The following is a 21,001-nucleotide window of genomic DNA, read 5'->3' on the forward strand; positions in this document are numbered from 1 at the left end:
GGGGGGGGGGGTAAAGTGCCCCATCATTGGTATCTATGGGAGGAATAGTGCCCCATCATTGGTATCAGTGGGAGGAATAAAGTCCCATCATTGGTGTCAGTGGGGGGAATAGTGCCCCATCATTGGTGTCATTGGAAGGAATAGTGCCCCATCATTGGTATTATTGGGAGGAATAGTGCTCCATCATTGGTATCATTGGGAGGAATAGTGCTCCATCATTGGTGTCCATAGAAGGAATAGTGCCCCATCCTTGGTATCAGTGGGAGAAATAGTGCCCCATCATTGGTATCATTGGGAGGAATAGTGCTCCATCATTGGTGTCCATAGAAGGAAAAGTGCCCCATCCTTGGTATCAGTGGGGGAAATAGTGCCCCATCATTGGTATCAGTGGGGGAAATAGTGTCCCATCATTGGTGTCAGTGGGTTGAATAGTGCCCCGTTATTGGTATCTGTGGGAAGAATAGTTCCCCATCATTGGTGTCCTTGGGAGGAATAGTACCCTATTTTTGATATTCATTGTAGGAATTGTGCACAAACCAGTAGTGAACTGGACTTACAATGGTATTTATTCCAGTGTAAGTTGAATGAACAGGCCTAATCGGCAACTTGTTTGGCACGTAGACCCCCGAAATGCATTGGATATTTCTGATCTGTACCCATGAGCTTTAATGGAATAAAGCTGTATCTAGACCTCTTAGCAGTGCCATGGTACTTAAATTTCAACCCTTCTTACAATCTTGCAGACAACCTCCTCCTACTTCTTCTATGATCATATCATCACTTTGCTCATTTTACAGCTGAGACAGAAAAAGATGGGAAGGATATTTGGCATGAGTCAGAAGTCAAAGAAGGGGCAGAATTCGATGATTTTTTGGATCCGAGAGAAAAACCAGAGTAAGGCAAACTGTTCTGTTCAATGAATATGTGAATGGTATGTTTGTTTTTTGTTTTTTGTGTTTCTTTAAGTGGAACTACATTATAGGCAAATGCTTGTTGTACATGAGGACAGTGAGGGGCCATCTGCAATCCTGAGTATTGGAGAGAAGAAGTGAGCTCTGGAGGATTCCCCTACCCCTAGGCTTATCTCAATGGGGGGGGGGGGGGGGGGGGGGGGGAGCCAAATTGCTGTTCAAATCCACTTTGTAAATATCTTTAAAGAGACCCTATCACCTTATGAGAACTACTTTGGTTAAAGCCCACTACCTGACCCTGACCACCTCATAGTGCTCTCCCACAGCTCCTTCTTATGTTGATGCAACTGCAGAATACAGAGTGGCAGATGGTGTCTGAGTTTACAGGGAGCTATAGTGTCAACCTTTAAAAGAAAATGCTTATTTTTGCCAACCACTTGCCTATTTTATCTGCAAATGCAACATCGCCCCACCAGATATGTCACCACCTAGCTATGTATTCTGGGTTAGTCGTCCAACCTTGTGATAACAGTTTGATTAAGGCCCTTTTCTGTACACAGCAAGCTCCATAGACATGGTTTGATGAGTTTGTGTGGAGGAACTTGAGTGTCCTGCACTTAGCCCTGACCTCAACCCAACTGACTACCTTTTGGGATCAATTGAAATGTCCGTTTTGTGCCACATCTTCTCACCCAACATCAATACTTGACCTCATCCAACCAAACACCTTTTGGATGATTTAGAATGACCAATTTGTGCCAGGTCTTCTTATCAAATTTCAGTACAGTACCTGACCTCAACCCTACTGAACACCTTTTAGATGATTTGGAATGTCCATTGTGTGCCACGTCTTCTCATCCAACATTAATGCTTGATCTCAACCCAACCGAATACCTTTTGGATGATTTAGAATGCCCATTGTGTGCCAGGTCCTCTCATCCAACATCAGTACCTGACCTCAACCAAACTGAACACCTTTTGGGTTCAGGTCTTTTCATTCAACTTCAGTACCTGACCTCAAACCTACTGAACACCTTTTAGATGATTTGCAATGTCCATTGTGTGCCACGTCTTCTCATCCAACATTAATACTTGACATCAACCCAACCAAATACTTTTTGCATAATTCGGAATGCCCATTCTGTGCCAGGTCTTCACATCCAACATCAGTACCTGACCTCAACCAAACTAACCACCTCTGGGTTTGGGTCATTTCATTCAACTTCAGTACCTGACCTTAACCCTACTGAACACCTTTTAGATGATTTGGAATGTCCATTGTGTGCCACGTCTTCTTTTCCAACATTAATACTTGACGTCAACCCAACCGAATATCTTTTGGATGATGTGGAATGGCCACTGTGTGCCAGGTCTTCTCATCCAACATCAGTACCTGACCTCAGCCAAACTGAACACCTTTTAGATGATTTGCAATGTCCATTGTGTGCCACATCTTCTCATCCATCATCAATCCTTGACCTCAACCAAACTGAATACCTTTTGGATGATTTGGAATGCCCATTGTGTGCCGGGTCTTCTCATCGAACATTAGTACCTGGCCTTAACATTACTGAACACCTTTCAGATGATTCGGAATGCTTATTGTGTGCCAGGTCTTCTCCAACATTAATAGTTGACCTCAACACAAATGAACATCTTTCGGATGATTTGGATTGCCCATTGTGTGCCAGCTCTTCTCATCCAATATCAGTATCTGGCCTCAACCCTTTTGAACACCTTTAGGATCAGGTCTTCTCATCTGACATCTGTACCGGATTTCAAAAATACTGAACACCTTTGGGATCAGGCCTTTTCATCCAAGATTGATACCTGACCTCAACCCTACTGAACATCTTTGGGATCAGGTCTTCTCATCCAACATCAATACCTGACCTCATACATGCTCTTTTGGCCAGACCCCTACATACAACACACTCCAAAATCTTGCGGAAATCCTTCTCAGAAGAGTGGGTGATGTCATAGTCACTAAGCCCTTGTACACACGGTCGGACATTCCGGCAACCACATCCGTCTGATTAATTCCGACTGATTTAGTCCGGAAGTGGTGTTGCATACACACGGTTGGACTCAGTTGTCGGAATTTCCGGTTGCCAAGAACACAATGACGTAAGCCGTGTACGACGGGACTAGAAAAGGGAAGTTCAGCACCACGTCCGGCACCCTTTGGGCTCCTTCTGCTGATCTCGTGTTTATCGCGTGTTAGTAAAAGTTTGGTGAGAGACGATTCGCGCTTTTCAGATTTGTGCTTCAGTTCGGTACTGCTCTTCAGTAGGGATGAGCCGAACACCCCCCGGTTCGGTTCGCACCAGAACTTTCAAACGGACCGCAAATTCGTACGAACGTTAGAACCCCATTGAAGTCTATGGGACTCGAACGTTCCAAATAAAAAATGCTAATTTTAATGGCTAATATGCAAGATACTGTCCTAAAAAGGGTTTGGGGACCTGGCTCCTGCCCCAGGGGACATGGATCAATGCCTAAAATGTTTTTAAAAATGTCTGTTTTGGCGGGAGCACTGATTTTAATGACGATTAAAGTGAAAAAAATAAGTGAAATATTCCTTTAAATATAGTATGCCTGTGAAGTGCCACGTGTTTCCTGGGTTTAGAACAGTCCCTGCACGAAATGATATTTAATGGAAAAAAAGTAATTTCAAACTGCTTGCGTTTTTAATGTAATATCTGGTTCCCGCAATATGGATGAAAATCATTGAGAAACATGGCATGGGTAGCCCCCCTTGCCCATTACCAGCCCCTTTGGGTCTTGTACGGATATTAAGAGGAACCCCGTACCCATATTAAAAAAAGGAAAGACGTGGGGCCCCCAGGCCCTATATACTCAGAACAGCAGTATACAGGCGGTGCAAAAAAGACAGGGACTGTGTAGGTTTGTTGTGTTAAGTAGAATCTGTTTGTAATTTTGAACTGGTACATTTTTAAAGTGTAGCTCCAGTCAAAAAATCTATTTTTAAGCTTTTTGGAAAACATAGGGAAGGGTTATCACCCCTGTATAATTTGTTTTGCCGCCCGTCTTTTTTCATCTCACTTCCTGTTGTCTCCTTCCGTTTGCTAGTAGGAGACGTTTTGTAAGTTGGATGTTTGAAAGTAGGGCCTGCCCTATATGCTCTGCAGAAATGGCGAAACAAGGTGTTGGTGTTGCCACAACATTGTAAGCCCTCAAAGTGACTCTTGGTGGGCGCTGGAGCGCCCTGCTGTGAACGATTATATCAAGAATTGTAATTACATGCCATTGTTGAACAGTGGTAGAAAAATTTACCTTTGGTGGTTCTGGTGCTGGTGCTGGTGCCACAACACTATAAGTCCTCACAGTTACTCTGGGTGGGCACAGGAACGGGCCCTGCTGTGAAATATTATATCAAAAATTGTAATTAAACGCCCCTGTTAAACAGGGGCAGAAAAATTGGGCTGCTGGCACTGGTGCTGTGCCACGATACTGCAACCTCTCCCATATACTCTAGTTGTAGTGCAGGAATGAGCCCTGCTGCAAAGCATTTAATCAAAAATTGTAATTAAACGCCCCTGTTAAACAGGGGCTGAAAAATTGGGCTGGTGGCATCACCCAGAACCAAAAATGTTCTTCCAACATATCAGCGGAGGAGGAAGAGGATAGACAATCAATATAACAGGACAGTCACTCAGCATCAGCATAGGCAGTCTTGAAGGGATGTGATATTTAAAAAAAAAATAATTTAGTTACATCAGCTTCAGGTGCTTGGTAGCTGTGGGTGATCCAAGACTGATTCATCTTGATGAAGGTCAGTCAATCAAGCGAGTCGGTGGACAGGCGCACCCTGTGATCGGTAACAAAGCCACCAGCAGCACTGAAGGTGCGTTCCGAAAGAACGCTGGATGCAGGACAGGCCAGTAGCTCAATTGCATACTGTGCAAGCTCTGGCCAGTGATCCATCCTCAAGACCCAGTAAGCCAGAGGATTTTCGGTGGGAAAGGTGTCCAAGTCTGACCTTGCCCCTAGGTATTCCTGCACCATGTAAATCAGACGCTGGCGATGGTTGCTGGAACTAATCGTACCTTGGGGCTGCGGACTAAAAAATTGTCTGAAAGCATCGGTCAGACGGCCACCTTCTCCACCGCTCCTTCTGACCGATGCCTCAGCAACACGTTGTCCAGGACCAGGAGTTTGTAACCTCCCAGTCTCTGGGAACGCGTTGCACAGACCTTTCTGCAAGGCCTCCCGGAGATGTCTCATCCTCTGCGACGGCAAGATAAGGTCTGCAACCTTACCCTTGTACCGTGAATCAAGGAGAGTGGCCAGCCAGTAATGGTCCCTCTCCTTGATCCGAAGAATACGAGGATCCTTCCGCAGGCTTTGCAGGATCAGGGAGGCCATGCAGTGTAGGTTAGCTGAGGCATTCGGTCCAGAGTCCTCTGGGTCACTAAGGACAACATGATCCGCAGCTACCTCCTCCCAGCCACGTACAAGTCCACGGGTTTCTTGGGACTGTAAATCATCCCTACAAGACTGCTGCTGCTGATGCTGAGTGCCAGCATCCACCTCCATGCTGACACAATCATCCTCCTCCTCCTCCTTGTCCTCCTCTTCCTGTGTGATGGGTGGGACAGCAGGAACACTGTCTGGATAAAAGGGGCCTTGAGAGGCAAGGAAGTCCTCCTCTTCCTGCCTCTGTTCTGCCTCAAGTGCCCTGTCCATTATTCCACGCAGCGTATGCTCCAACAGGTGGACAAGAGGTACAGTGTCACTGATACATGCACTGTCACTGCTCACCATCCTTGTTGCCTCCTCAAACGGTGACAGGACAGTGCATGCATCCCTGATCATGCCCCACTGGCGTGGTGAGAAAAAAACGAGCTCCTCTGACCCTGTCCTGGTGCCGTAGTTGCACAGGTACTCATTGATGGCCCTCTGCTGCGTGTGCAGCCGCTGCAGCATGGCCAACGTTGAGTTCCACCTGGTGGGCATGTCACATATAAGGCGGTTCTTGGGCAGGTTCAACTCCTTTTGGAGCTCAGCCAGCCGAGCACAGGCATTAAATGATCGGCGGAAATGCACACAGACTTTCCTGGCCTGCTTCAGGACATCCTGTAAGCCCGGGTACCTGCCCAAGAACCGCTGCCCCACCAGGTTAAGGACGTGAGACACACAGGGCACATGGGTCAGTTGTCCCTGTCGGAGGGCGGAGAGGAGGTTGGTGCCATTGTCGCAAACCACCATTCCTGGCTTAAGCTGGTGTGGCGTCAACCACCTCTCAGTCTGCCCCTACAGAGCTGACAAAATATCTGGCCCAGTGTGGCTCCTGTCCCCCAAAAAAACCAGCGCAAGCACGGCATGGCATTGTTTTGCCTGCGTACTTGCGTAGCCCCTGGAACGCCTACGGAACACCGCTGGTTCTTAGGACAGAGCACTGGAAGAGGCCATGGAGGAAGAAGAAGAGGAGGGGGTGAAGGAGAGAGGTGTGTCACAACCAATAGTAGCATTTTGGAGGCGTGGTGGCGGAACAACCTCCAACACTACTGCACCTTGTCCTGCATCCTTCCCAGCTGCCAGAAGAGTGACCCAATGGGCCGTGAAAGACAGGTAACATCACTGTCCATGCCTGCTGGACCATGAGTCAGCGGTAATATGCACCTTATCGCTGACCGCCCTGTCCAGCGAGGCAAGGACATTGCCTTCCACATGCCGGTAGAGAGCCGGAATCGCCTTCCGTGAGAAAAAGTGGCGTTTGGGGACCTGTCACTGAGGAACCGTACATTGTACAAACTCACGGAAGGGGGCCAAGTCTACCAACTGAAAAGGCAGCAGTTGAAGTGGTAGCAATTTAGCCAAGCTAGCATTCAACCGCTGGGCATGTGGATGGCTGGGAGTGAACTTCTTTCGACGGTCCAGCAGCTGGGGCAGGGAAATTTGCCTGCTATAATCGGATGTGGGTGTACTGCTAGCAGAGTGCCCGGAAGCACTTGGCTGTGACACACCTAATTCTACACCTTCATTCCTCTCAGAGCAGGTTTCAGAGAGGACTGAAGGTCTAGTGGGGTTGGAGATCCCAGCTGATGAGGAGCAAGGAGAGGTCCGCTTTGTTCTTTGGTGTGGGTCTTTGAGGTATGCTTGCCAAGGAGCTGCATGGCAGGTCAACATATGTCTGGTCAAGCATGTGGTGCCCAAGCGGCTGATGTTTTGGCCACGCAAGATACGCTTGAGACATATGTTGCAAATAGCAGCAGTGCGATCTGATGCACTCGTCTCAAAGAAGGCCCAAAGAACTTTTAGAATAACGGCACAGGCGGAACTCTGCGGTGTGATTCAGTTGGTGTGCTGCCCCTAAGCTGGCCCCCGGAGGGCATCCTGCCTCGTTGGACATGTGCCTCCTCCTCCTCCCTCCTACCAGGCACCCACGTGGAGTCAGTGCCCTCATCATCCCTTCCCTCTTCATCGCTGGAGCAAACCTGGCAGTATGCTGCAACTTGTGGAACATAACAAAAGAAAAAACGCAGCGCTAATTCAAACACAAACTAGTGAAAAGAAAAGTGAAAAACTATAATATATTCTGTGAGGAACACAGCCCAGCTGCTAGCATACAAACAAACCAAGTCCACATAACATAAATACAATAAATGCTGCGCTAAAGGCACCTATTTGAATAGGTGAAAGAAGTGATGTGTATAAATAACAATATGAACGAGTGAATACAAAAGTTCAAGAAGTGTTTGAGAACAGTCCCAAAAATTATTCACTCTGGTGCGTCTCAGGCTGAATTGCAAGTCCGCAGATGACATTCAGGGTGAATTATCCTACCAAGTTCTCCGCCCTTGGCAACTCTTGGAACTGAATTGTAAGCAAGTAGAAGAAATAGGTACCCTTACCAGATGAGTTGGACACATCCACCTTATAGTAGTGTGTCTTGCGAGCTTGTGGGGGAGGCTCCAGCCTTGTTCATCGCAATTTTTTTTTCAATAAACCATCATTGGTTGTATTTCACCATGCGAAGCGTATTTTATGCTCTATTCCCTTTATGGTGAACCTTTGCGGGACATCTGGCATCAAGTTTGATCGCAGCGTTTGGCACGGAAATCCCACTCACCTTTCCTATCTGTAGACCACGAGGAACCCTGAGAGGACAACATATCGGGTCGGTGTACTGGGGTGAGTGGCTGGAGCCTCCCCCACAAGCTCGCAAGACACACTACTATAAGGTGGATGTGTCCAACTCATCTGGTACCTATTTCTTCTACTTGCTTACAATTCAGTTCCAAGAGTTGCCAAGGGCATATTGTTATTTATACACATCACTTCTTTCACCTATTCAAATAGGTGCCTTTAGCGCAGCATTTATTGTATTTATATAGAACTTGTGGAACATGACTGCCAGATTGCTGTCCTTCTTGAGCATCCCCTCTCTCTGCGCTCAACGCTACTGCCTTCCTCTAGCTGAGTATCATCATCAGAGCCTACAAAACACTGGGCATCCTCCTGGAGCATGTACCCAACACTATGCTCAAAGAGTTCAGGAGACTCCTCAGGAGGACGTGGTGGGTCTAGGGAAGGAGTCACTTATGATGACATTGAGACGAGGAAAGACGATGCATTGGCAGCTGCTTTGCTAGTACCCTGAGCATGGGTGAGAGAGGATGAGGAGGATGAAGAGGGCTTAGTCATCCACTCTACCAAGTCTTCGGCATGATGCGGCTCAACATGTCCAGCTGCCGAAAAGGACAAGCGTGTCCCATGGCCATGTGCTGATGATGACGATGCACCGCGTCCACGACCAGCACTGCTGTCTCTAGACACAGAGCCTGCTTGCCCTCTTTTATCGGCTCGTGCCTGTCTGCCTCTCCTTGTTGGCCTTCCAGACATGGTAATGGCCTGAAGGGAGATGGGAAAACCAGCAATTGGGTAGTGTATATTGTGCTGGAGGCACACAACACCCACTAACTCCTGCAGATGGCTCAATTATAGAAGAGCTATATAGGTGGATATAACGGTGTATACTGCGGTCAGGGCACGCAGACAACGCGCACAATCTCCTACAATTGACTGCAAGCTCTATTACAAAAGAGCAATATAGCTAGCTATGTAGGTGGATATAACGGTGTATACTGTGGTCAGGGCACGCAGACAACAGGCACAAACTGCTACAACTGACTGCAAGCTCTATTACAAAAGAGCAATATAGCTAGCTATGTAGGTGGATATAACGGTGTATACTGCGGTCAGGGCACGCAGACAGCACGCATAATCTCCTACAACCGACTGCAAGCTCTATTACAAAAGAGCAATATAGCTAGCTATGTAGGTGGATATAACTGTGTATACTGCGGTCAGGGCATGCAGACAACACGCACAATCTCCTACAACTGACTGCAAGCTCTATTACAAAAGAGCAATATAGCTAGCTATGTAGGTAGATATAACGGTGTATACTACGGTCAGGGCACGCAGACAGCACGCACAATCTCCTACAACTAACTGCAAGCTCTATTACAAGAGCAATATAGCTAGCTATATAGGTGGATATAATGGTGTATACTGCGGTCAGGGCACGCAGACAACAGGCACAAACTCCTGCAGATTGCTAACAGCTCAATTACAGAAGAGCAAGAGTGCAAACTCGGCCGATAATGAACGGCGTATACTGTGTTGAAGGTACACAGAGAACACCCACTAACTCCTACAGACGCCAACACACTAAACAAGGCCACCGCGCTGGCGGCCTTACATAGTGTGGGGCGTGCACTACACAGCCTGAGCTATGATGCCTGTGGCCAATCATGGCTCTCCTCGCTGCCGGCGCTGTGATTGGCCAAGCATGCGGGGTCACAGTGCATGCCTGGCCAATCATGAGCCGGCAATGCACTGCAAAGGCGCGGTGCATTGTGGGCCGTGAGCGCCACACTAATTTGGCGCGAACGGCCCATAACGTTCGGTATTCGCCGAACGGATGAACAGCCGATGTTCGAGTCAAAAGTATGTTCGACTCGAACACAAAGCTCATCCCTACTCTTCAGTTTGTCTGTGCGTATATGATTATCAGTGCGTGTAGTCAGTAAGCATTTTGTTTCTCATTGTGGACTATATCTTGGTATAGTACGCTTTGATTTGCATTGCTTATTTTCTGCTTTTCAGGTCGTTCTTTCAGGCATTGCTGTTTATCGGTGCTTTCTGTTGTCCGTTCTGACCAGCCGATCGTTTTAAACCATGTTTCGTGTACGTACTCGTCGTGGTGATGACTCTGATAAGGGGACCTTATACTTTCGGCTTTAAATACTAATTTCCCAAAATGTTATACTGATCTTGGCCAAAAATGTAATCTAATCTACTTGCAATGTTGATGTGCCAAATTGCTATTTTTTTTTCTTGTTTCACTCCACAGTTTCCTTCAACGCCACAGGAATGGCAGACTGTGGCCTCCCACTTTGCCATCCGTTGGGACTTTCCCAATTGTGGAGGTGCAATTGATGGGAAACACGTCCGCATTGTCCCACCCCCCAACTCGGGGTCGTACTATTATAATTACAAGGGGTTTAATAGTATCTTGATGTTGGTGGTGGTGTCAGCGACCTATGAATTCCTGTATGTGGACGTGGCGCAAAATGGCTGGATCTCGGATGGTGGAGTGTTATTACGGACGGAATTCTACTGGCGTCTCCAGAGTGGCAGTCTGGGCTTGCCACCCCCAGAGGAGAATCAGGACTCCCGTTTGTATTCGTTGTGGATGAGGCGTTTGCCCTGGAAAACCATCTGATGCGGCCTTTCCCAATGAGGACTCTCACCCTGGATCAGAGGATCTTTCATTTCCGGCTGGCCAGAGCCAGAAGAGTCGTGGAGAACACTTTTGGAATACTGGCCAGCTGGTTCCGCCTTTTTTTAACGCCAATCCACATGGCTGAATATAAACTCAATCAAATAGTGCTTGCCTGCTGTGTTCTGCACAATTTCTTGAAAAGACATTCAGCTAACTATGTGGTCTCAGTTGGCCCAGATGCAAACTTGCCTGAAAATGAGAATCGCACGTCCCTTGAAGCTGCTCGTCCTGGCTTGCCCCCCCAAAGCGCCTGCGAGGTCAGAACCCAATACATGGAGTACTTTGTGGGTAGGGGGGGGCATTGAAATGCCAGACAATGTCTGAGATGCATTTTTTAATACATTTTTCTTTGAAACTACAATAATCTTTGTTTCCATTTACTGCTTGGCTTGGTTTTAGCTGTCCTAGGTATTTTTGCTTTTTTTTGTTGGGCCTTTTTCTACAGCAGGGCAAACCCAAGTTCTGAGCGAGATGAGGTGACAGCCTCTTCTTCAGATAATCTTAATATTTTGTGGGTCTGCTACACACACACCTTGTTTTAGTTGCTAATGTATGTAGTGCATTACTGACAAAAATATTGCTAAATTTCAGCACCATGGCAGAAATATGTGGGGTCAGGAAAATGGCGTGATTGGGGAAATTTACACATCACTGTGGGTGTTCTTTACTAAAGGCACATCTACTATGCACTACAAGTGCACTGCAAAGGTGCACCTGAAACTGCACTTGGAGTGCAAAGTGGAGTTGCCTTTAGTAAATAACACCCATTGTCACCGAAAACAACAATTGTACTCCAAATACTGCTTTTGCGCATTGAAAAAGGAAGCCACACATTGTTGATAATTTAACTTTTATAATCAAAGCACATTCACACGTGCGTTTAGAAAAGGGTTTTACAACAAACCAACATATTGGGTGTATCAAAAACATTATTTTAGGTAACTTTTTTGTAACTTGCCGTTTTTTTGTAAACAGGCATGTATCAAAGCATAACATACAGAACACAGGAACTTACAAAGTTCAACTTTGAATAGTGAAGACAATATCAGACATGAATATGTACAAACTGGGCTGATATTGCCTTCATCAGATGGGGAAAAGCCAAATGTGGAAGATGCACACAGTGTGTCAACATGTGCTATCTGTTTTGGGGGTGCAACCCCCTTCATCTCAGCCACTTTCCACAAAACACGTACATTGATCCCCCACGATGGGAGATAGGGCATGTTGACACACTGTGTGCATCTTCCAAATTTGGCTTTTTGTAAAATACAAAAGTTGTTTTTTCAAAACAAAAAAATAAAACCCTAGCTAGTTTGGGGTGTTTCAGACTCTCCCCAAAACATCAATGATGTTCTTCATTTTATGTTGAACATCATTGATGTTTTTCTGTATATTTTCTAAATCGCGATTGCACCCCATTATCTCCCTAATCCGGATCTGGGCACTTTCACTGGTAAAATGTGATTCTTCTTCCACATCACCTAAAAAAACACCATGTATTATATTTATGACGACATACATTGATTAGCTTACCGTAAGCTGTGGTCTCCGACACTCACCTGTTGTGGTGACAATTTGTCCAACTTCAACGATCTCTCCTTCCTCCTCCTCCTCTTCTGCTTCTGGTGTTGGAATTTCGCCTTCTTTGGGAGGTGTGGGGTCCCTGGTGTCCTCAGACTTCCCAAGTCTTCTCTTCCCTATGAGAATGTAAAAAAAGGAATACTTAGCACACAGAGGGCAGAAATAGGAATATGAAACATTGCTTGGAAGTGTGGTACAATTGTGTTTTTTGGCTGAGTTCAAAGGTGAGAACATTATTTAGGGCACTTTCTAAAGCAGGAATACTTACCTGCAGTATGAACAAATGTAGTGAAGTGTAATTTGGGAAAACATCGTTTTGGAGTGGGCTAACGAACGATGTTTATTACGAACGAATGAACCCATGAACTTGAAAGTGGCCATTTTAACCACTTGCCGACCAGCGCACGACGATGTACGTCGACAGAATGGCACGGGCAGGCAAATGGGCGTACATGTACATCCCTTTAAATTTGCCGCCCTGCCATTGGGAGCGCGCCGCCGGCGGCGCACTCCCGCGCTGGTCGGGACCCCCGTGAGTCTCACGGAGCGGCCGAATGGAGAAGTGCTGTTGTAAACAACATTTCTCCATTCTGCCTAGCAACTAGTGACGCTGAACTCTGCTCCATGTGATTGGAGCAGAGATCAGTGTTCACTAAATGAAAGCCCAACCCCCCCACAGTTAGTAACACATCCCTAGGAACACTTAACCCCTACACTGCCACCAACTGGTTAACCCCTTCACTGCCAGTGTCATTTACACAGGAATCACTGCATTTATATAGCAGTGATTACTGTATAAATGACAATGGTCCCAAAAATGTGTCAAAAATGTCCGATGGGTCCCCCACAATGTCGCAGTCACAATAAAAATCGCTGATCGCTGCCATTACTAGTAAAAAATAAATAAATAATAATTATTAATAAAAATGCTATAAAACTATCCCTATTTTGTAAACGCAATAACTTTTGCGCAAACCAATCAATAATCGCTTATTGCGATTTTTTTTTTTACCAAAAATATGTAGAAGAATACGTATCAGCCTAAACTGAGGGAAAAAAATGTTTTTTTATATATTTTTGGGGGATATTTATTATAACAAAAAGTAAAAAATAATGCGTTTTTTTCAAAATTGTTGCTCTGTTTTTGTTTATAGCGCAAAAAATAAAAACCGCAGGGGTGATAAAATACCACCAAAAGAAAGCTCTATTTGTGGGAAAAAAAGGACGTCAATTTTGTTTGGGAGCCACGTCGCACGACCGCGCAATTGTCAGTTAAATCGACGCAGTGCCAAATCGCAAAAAGTGGTCTGGTCTTTGACCAGCAAATTGGTCCGGTCTGAAAGTGGTTAAACTGCACGACATTAAATCAAAGCACATGGAGCAGTATGCAAGCAAGAATAATCATATGAACACAGGACAACTACTTACTTTTTTGAAGAACACGCTTGATCCTTCTGTACTGATCGTGCTCCCTCAGTTTCAGGTCTGACCAGCGTTTTCTCAGTTGATCCTTAGATCGTCGTACCCCAAAATTCTTCTGAAGACTCTTCACAACTTTAGTCATGATTTTGGCCTTTCTGATATTTGGGTTTGGGTAAGGTCTATACTTCCCATCATAGTCGGTCCTCTTCAATATGTCCAACATCTCTCCAAAAGACATATTTGAGGCCTTAAATCTTCTCCAGGATCGGGACGTTTCAGGCTCCGGGCTTTCCTCACCCTCCTCCTCGCTAGTGGAACTCTGATTGCGCACTTGCGTTCTCTCCGCCATGTGCTCTCCCCACTGCGCCGAAAAAGAAGGGGAGGGGAATAGTCTAGAAAGAATGTCAGGGACGGGCGGAGTTTCATGCATGCGCACTGTATATAAAACGCAACACGCATGTGTCGTACGTACGATCTGTGAACAGAGTGAGGAGCTGACGCGCCGATCGTGCAAACAAAGGTACAATTTTTAACTTGGTACATCACTAGCCTATACTGCTTCTATATAGGCCTATGTTGGGACAAGATTAGGAGGGTTTAGCATGGCATTATTATTATTTTAGGGTTTGTCTTGTGTTGTGTCTTGCAGACAAGATGGATCCCTTCAAAAACTCCAATTTTATGGGGCTATTCATTGAACTGTTCAGGGAGCTGCCCTGCCTGTGGCAGATGAACAACCCATTTTATAATGACCGAAGAAAGAGGAAGGCAGTGCTGGAGAAACTTCTTGCTTTGGTGCGGATCATGGTCCCCACGGCAGACATGACCTATGTGAAGGCCAAAATTGGTGCCATGAAGAGTACATATCTCAGGGAGCGAAAGAAGCACCAGGATTCCCTGAGATCAGGAGATCCAGATGCCATTTATTACCCCAGGATGTTGTACTATGAGAGGCTGCATTTTCTGGTAGACCAGGGGGAACCCAGGCCACCACTCTACCGTCTTCCTTCAAGGCTTCCTTCACCCCCAGCTGAGGCTTCCAATGTCCAACCTGGGCCTTCCAGGCAGCAACATGTGGAGGGGCCCAGCTTGAGACAGGTATAGCATTGTTGAACATATTTCTTGTCGTACATTTAATGATGTTAACTAGATGTTGTTATTGATCAGAAAGTTGTGATTTAACAAAGTGGTTTACATCTCAATAGACAGTAGTGACCAAAAATGTTTGGGACAAGAATGAAAAATGCTGGTGTCAGAATGATAGTCTGTTCTATTTGGTAACATTCAATTTGCAGCAGTCATGAGCACAAAATTGTGTGATTGATGAGCAAAAAACTAAAACTATGTCCCATTTTCATGGAAAATGGGACACACAGGAAGACCTCAGCTGGGGGGGAGGCTGTGGCAAGTGGCAGCCAGGAGGTCGACCATTGCCCTCCTTCTCCTCCTCCTGCCACAACTACAGGAGCCGAGCCACAGCCTGGAAGGAAGCCTGGAGGGAAGTGCCCAAGGAAGACGAGAGAGTGATGGCCTGGGTTCAGTCTGGTCTGACAGAAGATGCAGCCTCTTGTAGAACCACATCCTGGGGACATAGATGGCATCTGCTCTTCCTGATCTCTAGGACTTCTGGACCAGACTTCTCTCCCTGAGATATGTACTCCTCAGGCCACCAATTTTTCATTTTCGAATTAGTTCATGTCTGCCCTGGGGGCTAAAGGCTTCGCCAAATTGACAAGTTTCTCCAGCGCTGCCTCCCTCTTTAGTTGTTTGACACCTAAATAAATAAAGTTTTTTTTTGTTCGAAGAAATACTTGTGTATGTGTTTTACTTCAATAAAAACAGTTTATTTGTGAGCAGGCAGGTACATTTCAAAAATACAAAGTGAAATGAATAACAAGGGGCACCAACACCAAACAACCTCCTGTAGATTAAAAAAGAAAAGCAAAATTAAAAAAAGATAATAATGGTGTTGTGGTAAGTTGACACACAAAACACACCCAAAAAATGCAAAAATTAGCAAACTGTCAAAAAATTTGATTTTGCTTAAAAAAACAATCACAAAATAAAATAAAAAAACAACAAAAAAAGATTGTGTAGATGTGACGATTTAAAATATTGTATTGCTGAAATGAGTAAAAAGAATAAATAAATATGTTCGGGAGAAGTGAGTGTGAATATGAGCATCAAAACAAGTTCATTCTTACAGCATTGTAAAGAACAAGAGAATGTGCTGCATGAAAGAATTTTTAACATTGCAGCGTGACGAATGTGCTATATCGATTACGAGCGGTAGTTTTACCTGAGCGAGTGCTTCCGTGTCCGAATTTGATTGTGAGCATGCGTGGCACCTTGTCCGTCAGAGTAGGCTACACATGATCGATCGGAGAATGTTGTCGGAAAATTTTATAGCCAAGTTGGAAAACTTGGTCCGTCGGATACTCCTCCAATGGAAACAGTCCGATGGAGACCACACACTGTCGGATTATCCGACAACACGGTCCTATCGGACATTGTCCATCGGAATGTCCGACCGTGTGTACAAGGGCTAAGAGGGGATCAACTTGTTAATGGTCATGGTTTTGGAATGGGATGTCCAACAAGCTCATATAGGTTTGATGGCCAAACTTGTGGACATTTGACCATAGAATAAAAGTAAATCCAAAGTAACAGATTTGAGGCTTCTAAACTCTTCCAGTGGCAGGCAATACTAATGTCTACACTATTCTGTTCACAGATATGAAATTCTTTTTAAGCAAAGAGTTCGTTCTGAAGATATCTTTTTGGGCCTGAGTCGAAAAGACCCATCAACTGCTTGCTGTGAAGATATGGTAGTAAGTGTTTGGACCCTTTCCCAATACTGTCCAATATAACTTAGTGAGTTGATGGGGGGGGGGGGGCTTCCTGTACATCTCCTGTTTAATATTTCCTTGAGTTGGTGACAACATGTAGCCTGCAGGAGTGGCAGAAGTGCTTGTTGTAGGTCCAGATGCAACAGTGACAGTCTGGACCCTACTGAGGTGCTGAAAAGCTTTGGACCTAATCATTTCCAGTCACTCTGCTCCTCCGATCAGCATGCTCCTTGTTATCTCAAGATCTAACAGAAACACTGAGTGGGTCCTTGTAATGTTTCTTCCTCTTCTAGTCTGAGCCCTGCTGTAAAGGCACTGAAAATGGGTTATACAAAGCCAAATCCAGGTGCTTACACTGCTTGAATAAAAAATAAATAATACAATAAAACAGTTAAAGATGAATAGAAAAATTTCAGAGCTGCATTAATGTATTTCTTTAAAGCTGAATTCCAGGAATTCAGCAATTTTGCAAAAAGTGCAGGCACGCTCTGAGTTAAGTCCACTTAGGTGCTTGTCACCTCTGAGGCTTATCCCTATTACTTATACTTGTATCCCTTTATACTTATATGTTACAGGTTTATTGGACTCCTGGAGGGACACACACGAGCTGTGAGAGGAGAGAAGCACACAGCAGCTCAACCCACCCCTCTCCTCTGCTGCCCATTCACAGAAGCCTTTGTATTTTGTGAATGAGTTCATGGAATACAAAGGCTTCTGTGAGCTGGAGCACAAAACACTTTTCATTTGTGAATAATAATAATAATAATAATATTTAAAATCAGTCACTGTGCTAATACTAATAAAGCAGCTCACATAAATTGTATGGTAACAATAAATAACATAAGGATGGATATATGCAGTGGTAAAAGCATGAAATTATAACGTAAGAGTCCATTGTGTTGAAACAAAGTCCTTTTTCATGGGGAAAAAAATGGAACCACCCACGGTGTAAACAGAGATACAATAAAGTGAATATGAGATAAATTTTCTCCACTGAACACCAACACACCGGGTCTCTTACCAAAGAGAATGGACCACTGAATTACAGGTGGTCAGACAGACCATACCATGGGTAGAGCTCTGACGTCATGACGCTGTATGCGCCAACCGCGGCCATCTTTTTGGTTGGAAACATTTGATACCTAAGGCAGACTGTGACTTCTGACATGCCTGCTTTTATTTAATGAAATGTGAGTATTCTGGCCATTTTATATGAAACAAATACACCCTGTTTTTACATGCTACACCATTTGGCGGCACAGTGGTGTAGTGGTTAACACTCTCACCTAGCAGTAAAAAAAGGGTCGTTGGTTCGAATCCCAACCACAACACTACCTGCCTGGAGTTTGCATGTTCTCCCTGTGCCTTCGTGGGTTTCCTCCGGGTACTCCGGTTTCCTCCCACATGCCAAAGACATGCTGGTAGGTTAATTGGATTCTTTTTTTTTTTTTTTTTTTTTTAGCCACGTCCGCAAATTCTCTAGAGGGACGTAAATCAACTTTTCGTTCATCACTGTCTCCTTTCGTCTTCACATCATTGTAGCATCTCATTATATATCAGAAAATATCAATAACAATTAAATTAATTAATTTTTTCCCTTATTGAATTCATATCTTTTATTCATTATACACCTCTTTATTTTTCCCATTCCCATTACCCATCCCCCCCCTCCTTTCCCAAGCTAAATGTCAGCGTTTTCCCGTCTTCTCTTATCCTCCTCCCATATTGGTCTATTATGGTCTTAAATATTCTGCATAACTCCAATCCTTCTTAAAATCTTTCCAACAGTTCCATTTTTTTATTACTGCTTCTCTTTTATTATCTTCTCCACTACTCAACTTTTCCATCTTATACACCTCTTCAACTGCATCTACCCACTCCCACATCGTTGGACTTTCCACCTCCTGCCACTTTATAGGGATCAATTTCTTCGCTGCGTTAAGGAGGTGTGGGATGATAGTTTCCTGATATTGTTTTTCGTTACTCTTTGTTCCGTGGAAAAGTACAATCCAAGGATCCGCCTTTACGCTTATTTTAGTTATTTCTCTTATCTTTTGCAAGATCTTTCCCCAATAGATTTTGATTTTTGGGCATCCCCACCATAGATGTGCCATTGTTCCTGTGGTTTTACAGCCCCTCCAACATTCTGCCGATCTTCCCTGTTGGTATTTCGCAGTCTTATCCGGCGTGTTGTACCATCTAGTTAGGCACTTATAGTTCATTTCGGCTGTTTTACTGTCTATTGCCGAGCAATGTGTTAATCTTAATATTTTACTTATTGTGTCTTTATCCCTCTGTGTTCCTAATTCCTTTTCCCACTTTTTGATATATGGCGGGGTCTCCAGCTCTTCCACCGACATCAACAGTCCATACATCCTGGATACGATTCCTTTAGAGTTGTCTGTTGTACAGAGTCACTCCAACATGGTCAGCTCCTCTCCAGATCTTATTGGTTGAGGTAAGCTTCCAATAAAATGGGCCAGCTGGAGATACCGCCATTCACACATTACCATTAAGCCCTTATGTGCTAATTCCCTAAGTGTTATGAGTTTTCCTTCTTTCATAATATCTTTTATTTGTATTTTTTCTTTTTTTATCCAATTACCTCCTACTTCCTTTTTCCCCGGGGGAAAAAAAAATCATTTTCCTTCAGTGCTATAAACGGTGAATTAAAGTGCCCATTTAATTTTTTATAAACCCCATCCCAAATTTTAAATGCTATTCGTGTCAGCTCATTTGTGTTCGCATCCAAAACCCTAAATTTTGGAGGGTTCCATATTATTTTATCTAAATGTGCCTTACTATATGTGTATTCTAGGTGTGTCCACCTTTTCTCATTTCCTGTCTCGCCCACCCATTCGACAATTCTAGACAGCACTATTGCCTTATAATAGTTGTATATATCTGGGACTGCAAGCCCCCCTCGCTTTTTCCCCTGTTTTAATATTGAATAGGAAATCCTTGGTTTTTTATTCTTCCATATAAATTTGAGCAATAAGGATTTCAACTTTGAAAAATACCCAGCAGGGATTTCAATCGGCATCATCTGGAATTTGTATAAGATCTTTGGGAGGATAAACATCTTTAATGCGTTTATTCGTCCCAGCCATGATAATGGACTATTACCAAGTCTTCCAAGTTCTTTTTTAATTTCGTTTAATAGTGGGATGTAATTTAGTTGATATATCTTCTTTAAGGAATTTGCCAGTTTTATACCTAGGTATTTCAACTCTTTACTCCATGTATATTTGCATTCTTTTTGGATCTGTTGTACTTCTTGTTTACTAAGGTTGATGTTTAAAATTTCAGATTTTATTTGGTTAATTTTAAAATTAGACAATTCCCCATAATATTCCAGGGCCTTATTTAACTTAGGTAATGTGTTCTTAGGGTTGCTAATATAGAACAATATGTCGTCCGCAAAGGCAGCCAATTTATGTACCTCTTTCCCCACTTCAATTCCTGTAATTTCCGGGTTATTTCGAATCGTAGATAGTAATGGCTCTAACGATAATACAAATAAAAGGGGGGACAGAGGGCACCCCTGTCTAGTCCCATTTTCCATCTCAAAGGGCAAGGAGAGAGACCCATTTATCTTTATAGTTGCTGTAGGATGATAATATAATGTTTTGATCCATTGGATCATCCTTGGTCCAATTCCCATTTTTTCCAATGTCTGGAACATAAATCCCCAGTCCACCCTGTCGAAGGCCTTTTGAGCATCCGTCGACAGTAGAAGAACCGGGGATTCTGTCTCCTCCCTCTGAGATAGCAACAGGAGGGTTCTCACCCCATTATCCTTGCCTTCCCTCCCAGCTACGAACCCGACCTGGTCCGGATGAACCAGTGAATTCATCAATGTTTTCATTCTTCCTGCTAATATTTTAGCAAATAATTTAGTGTCTGCATTCAACAGCGATATCGGTCTGTAGCTGGAACACATAGTCTTGTCCTTTCCCTCTTTTTGGATTACAGTAATTGAGGCTGTCAGTGCCACTTTGCTCATTTCATACTTTAGCCCTAGCCCATTCATGTATTTACAAAGTCTAGGAATCAAAATATCTTTACATTTTTTGTAGTAGTAAATTGTTAGTCCATCGGGTCCAGGGCTTTTCCCGGAGGCTGAGTCTATCAATGCTTTATTTATTTCCTCCTCCGTAGTGGGACTTTCTACGTTTTCTTTTTCATTTTCAGTAATCGTAGGTAATCTAGCATTATTTAAGTATTCACCTATTTTCCTTTTTTTTTTCCCTCTTATTTCCCTTTCCTTTTCCTTATTATTTACTGCATAGAGTCGATTATAATAGATTCTAAATGATTCTGCTATTTCTTTTGTTGTATATACCATTGCCCCGTGTTCTGTTTGGATTTTCTCTATATAATTAATAGCTTTTTTCTTTTGAAGCATTTTAGCTAAA

At 44.2% G+C, this 21,001-nt stretch overlaps 1 protein-coding gene across 9 annotated transcripts in view; it reads left to right on the top strand.

Moving 5' to 3' along the window:
• The window catches only part of DNAAF6 (dynein axonemal assembly factor 6), a 49,786-nt gene that overhangs the window by 19,065 nt on the left and 9,720 nt on the right, over positions 1–21,001 (top strand). For all 9 annotated transcript variants that reach the window (XM_077465217.1, XM_077465212.1, XM_077465214.1 and 6 more), the window contains 2 exons: positions 798–894; positions 16,469–16,565. In XM_077465217.1, coding sequence (XP_077321343.1) covers positions 798–894; positions 16,469–16,565 — 194 coding nt within the window. The remainder of the gene's footprint in view (positions 1–797; positions 895–16,468; positions 16,566–21,001) is intronic.

The sequence above is a fragment of the Lithobates pipiens genome, unplaced genomic scaffold (assembly GCF_037356315.1).
Source record: "Lithobates pipiens isolate NorthernLeopardFrog02 unplaced genomic scaffold, aLitPip1_a1.2 Scaffold_1, whole genome shotgun sequence".
Lineage (NCBI taxonomy): Eukaryota > Metazoa > Chordata > Amphibia > Anura > Ranidae > Lithobates > Lithobates pipiens.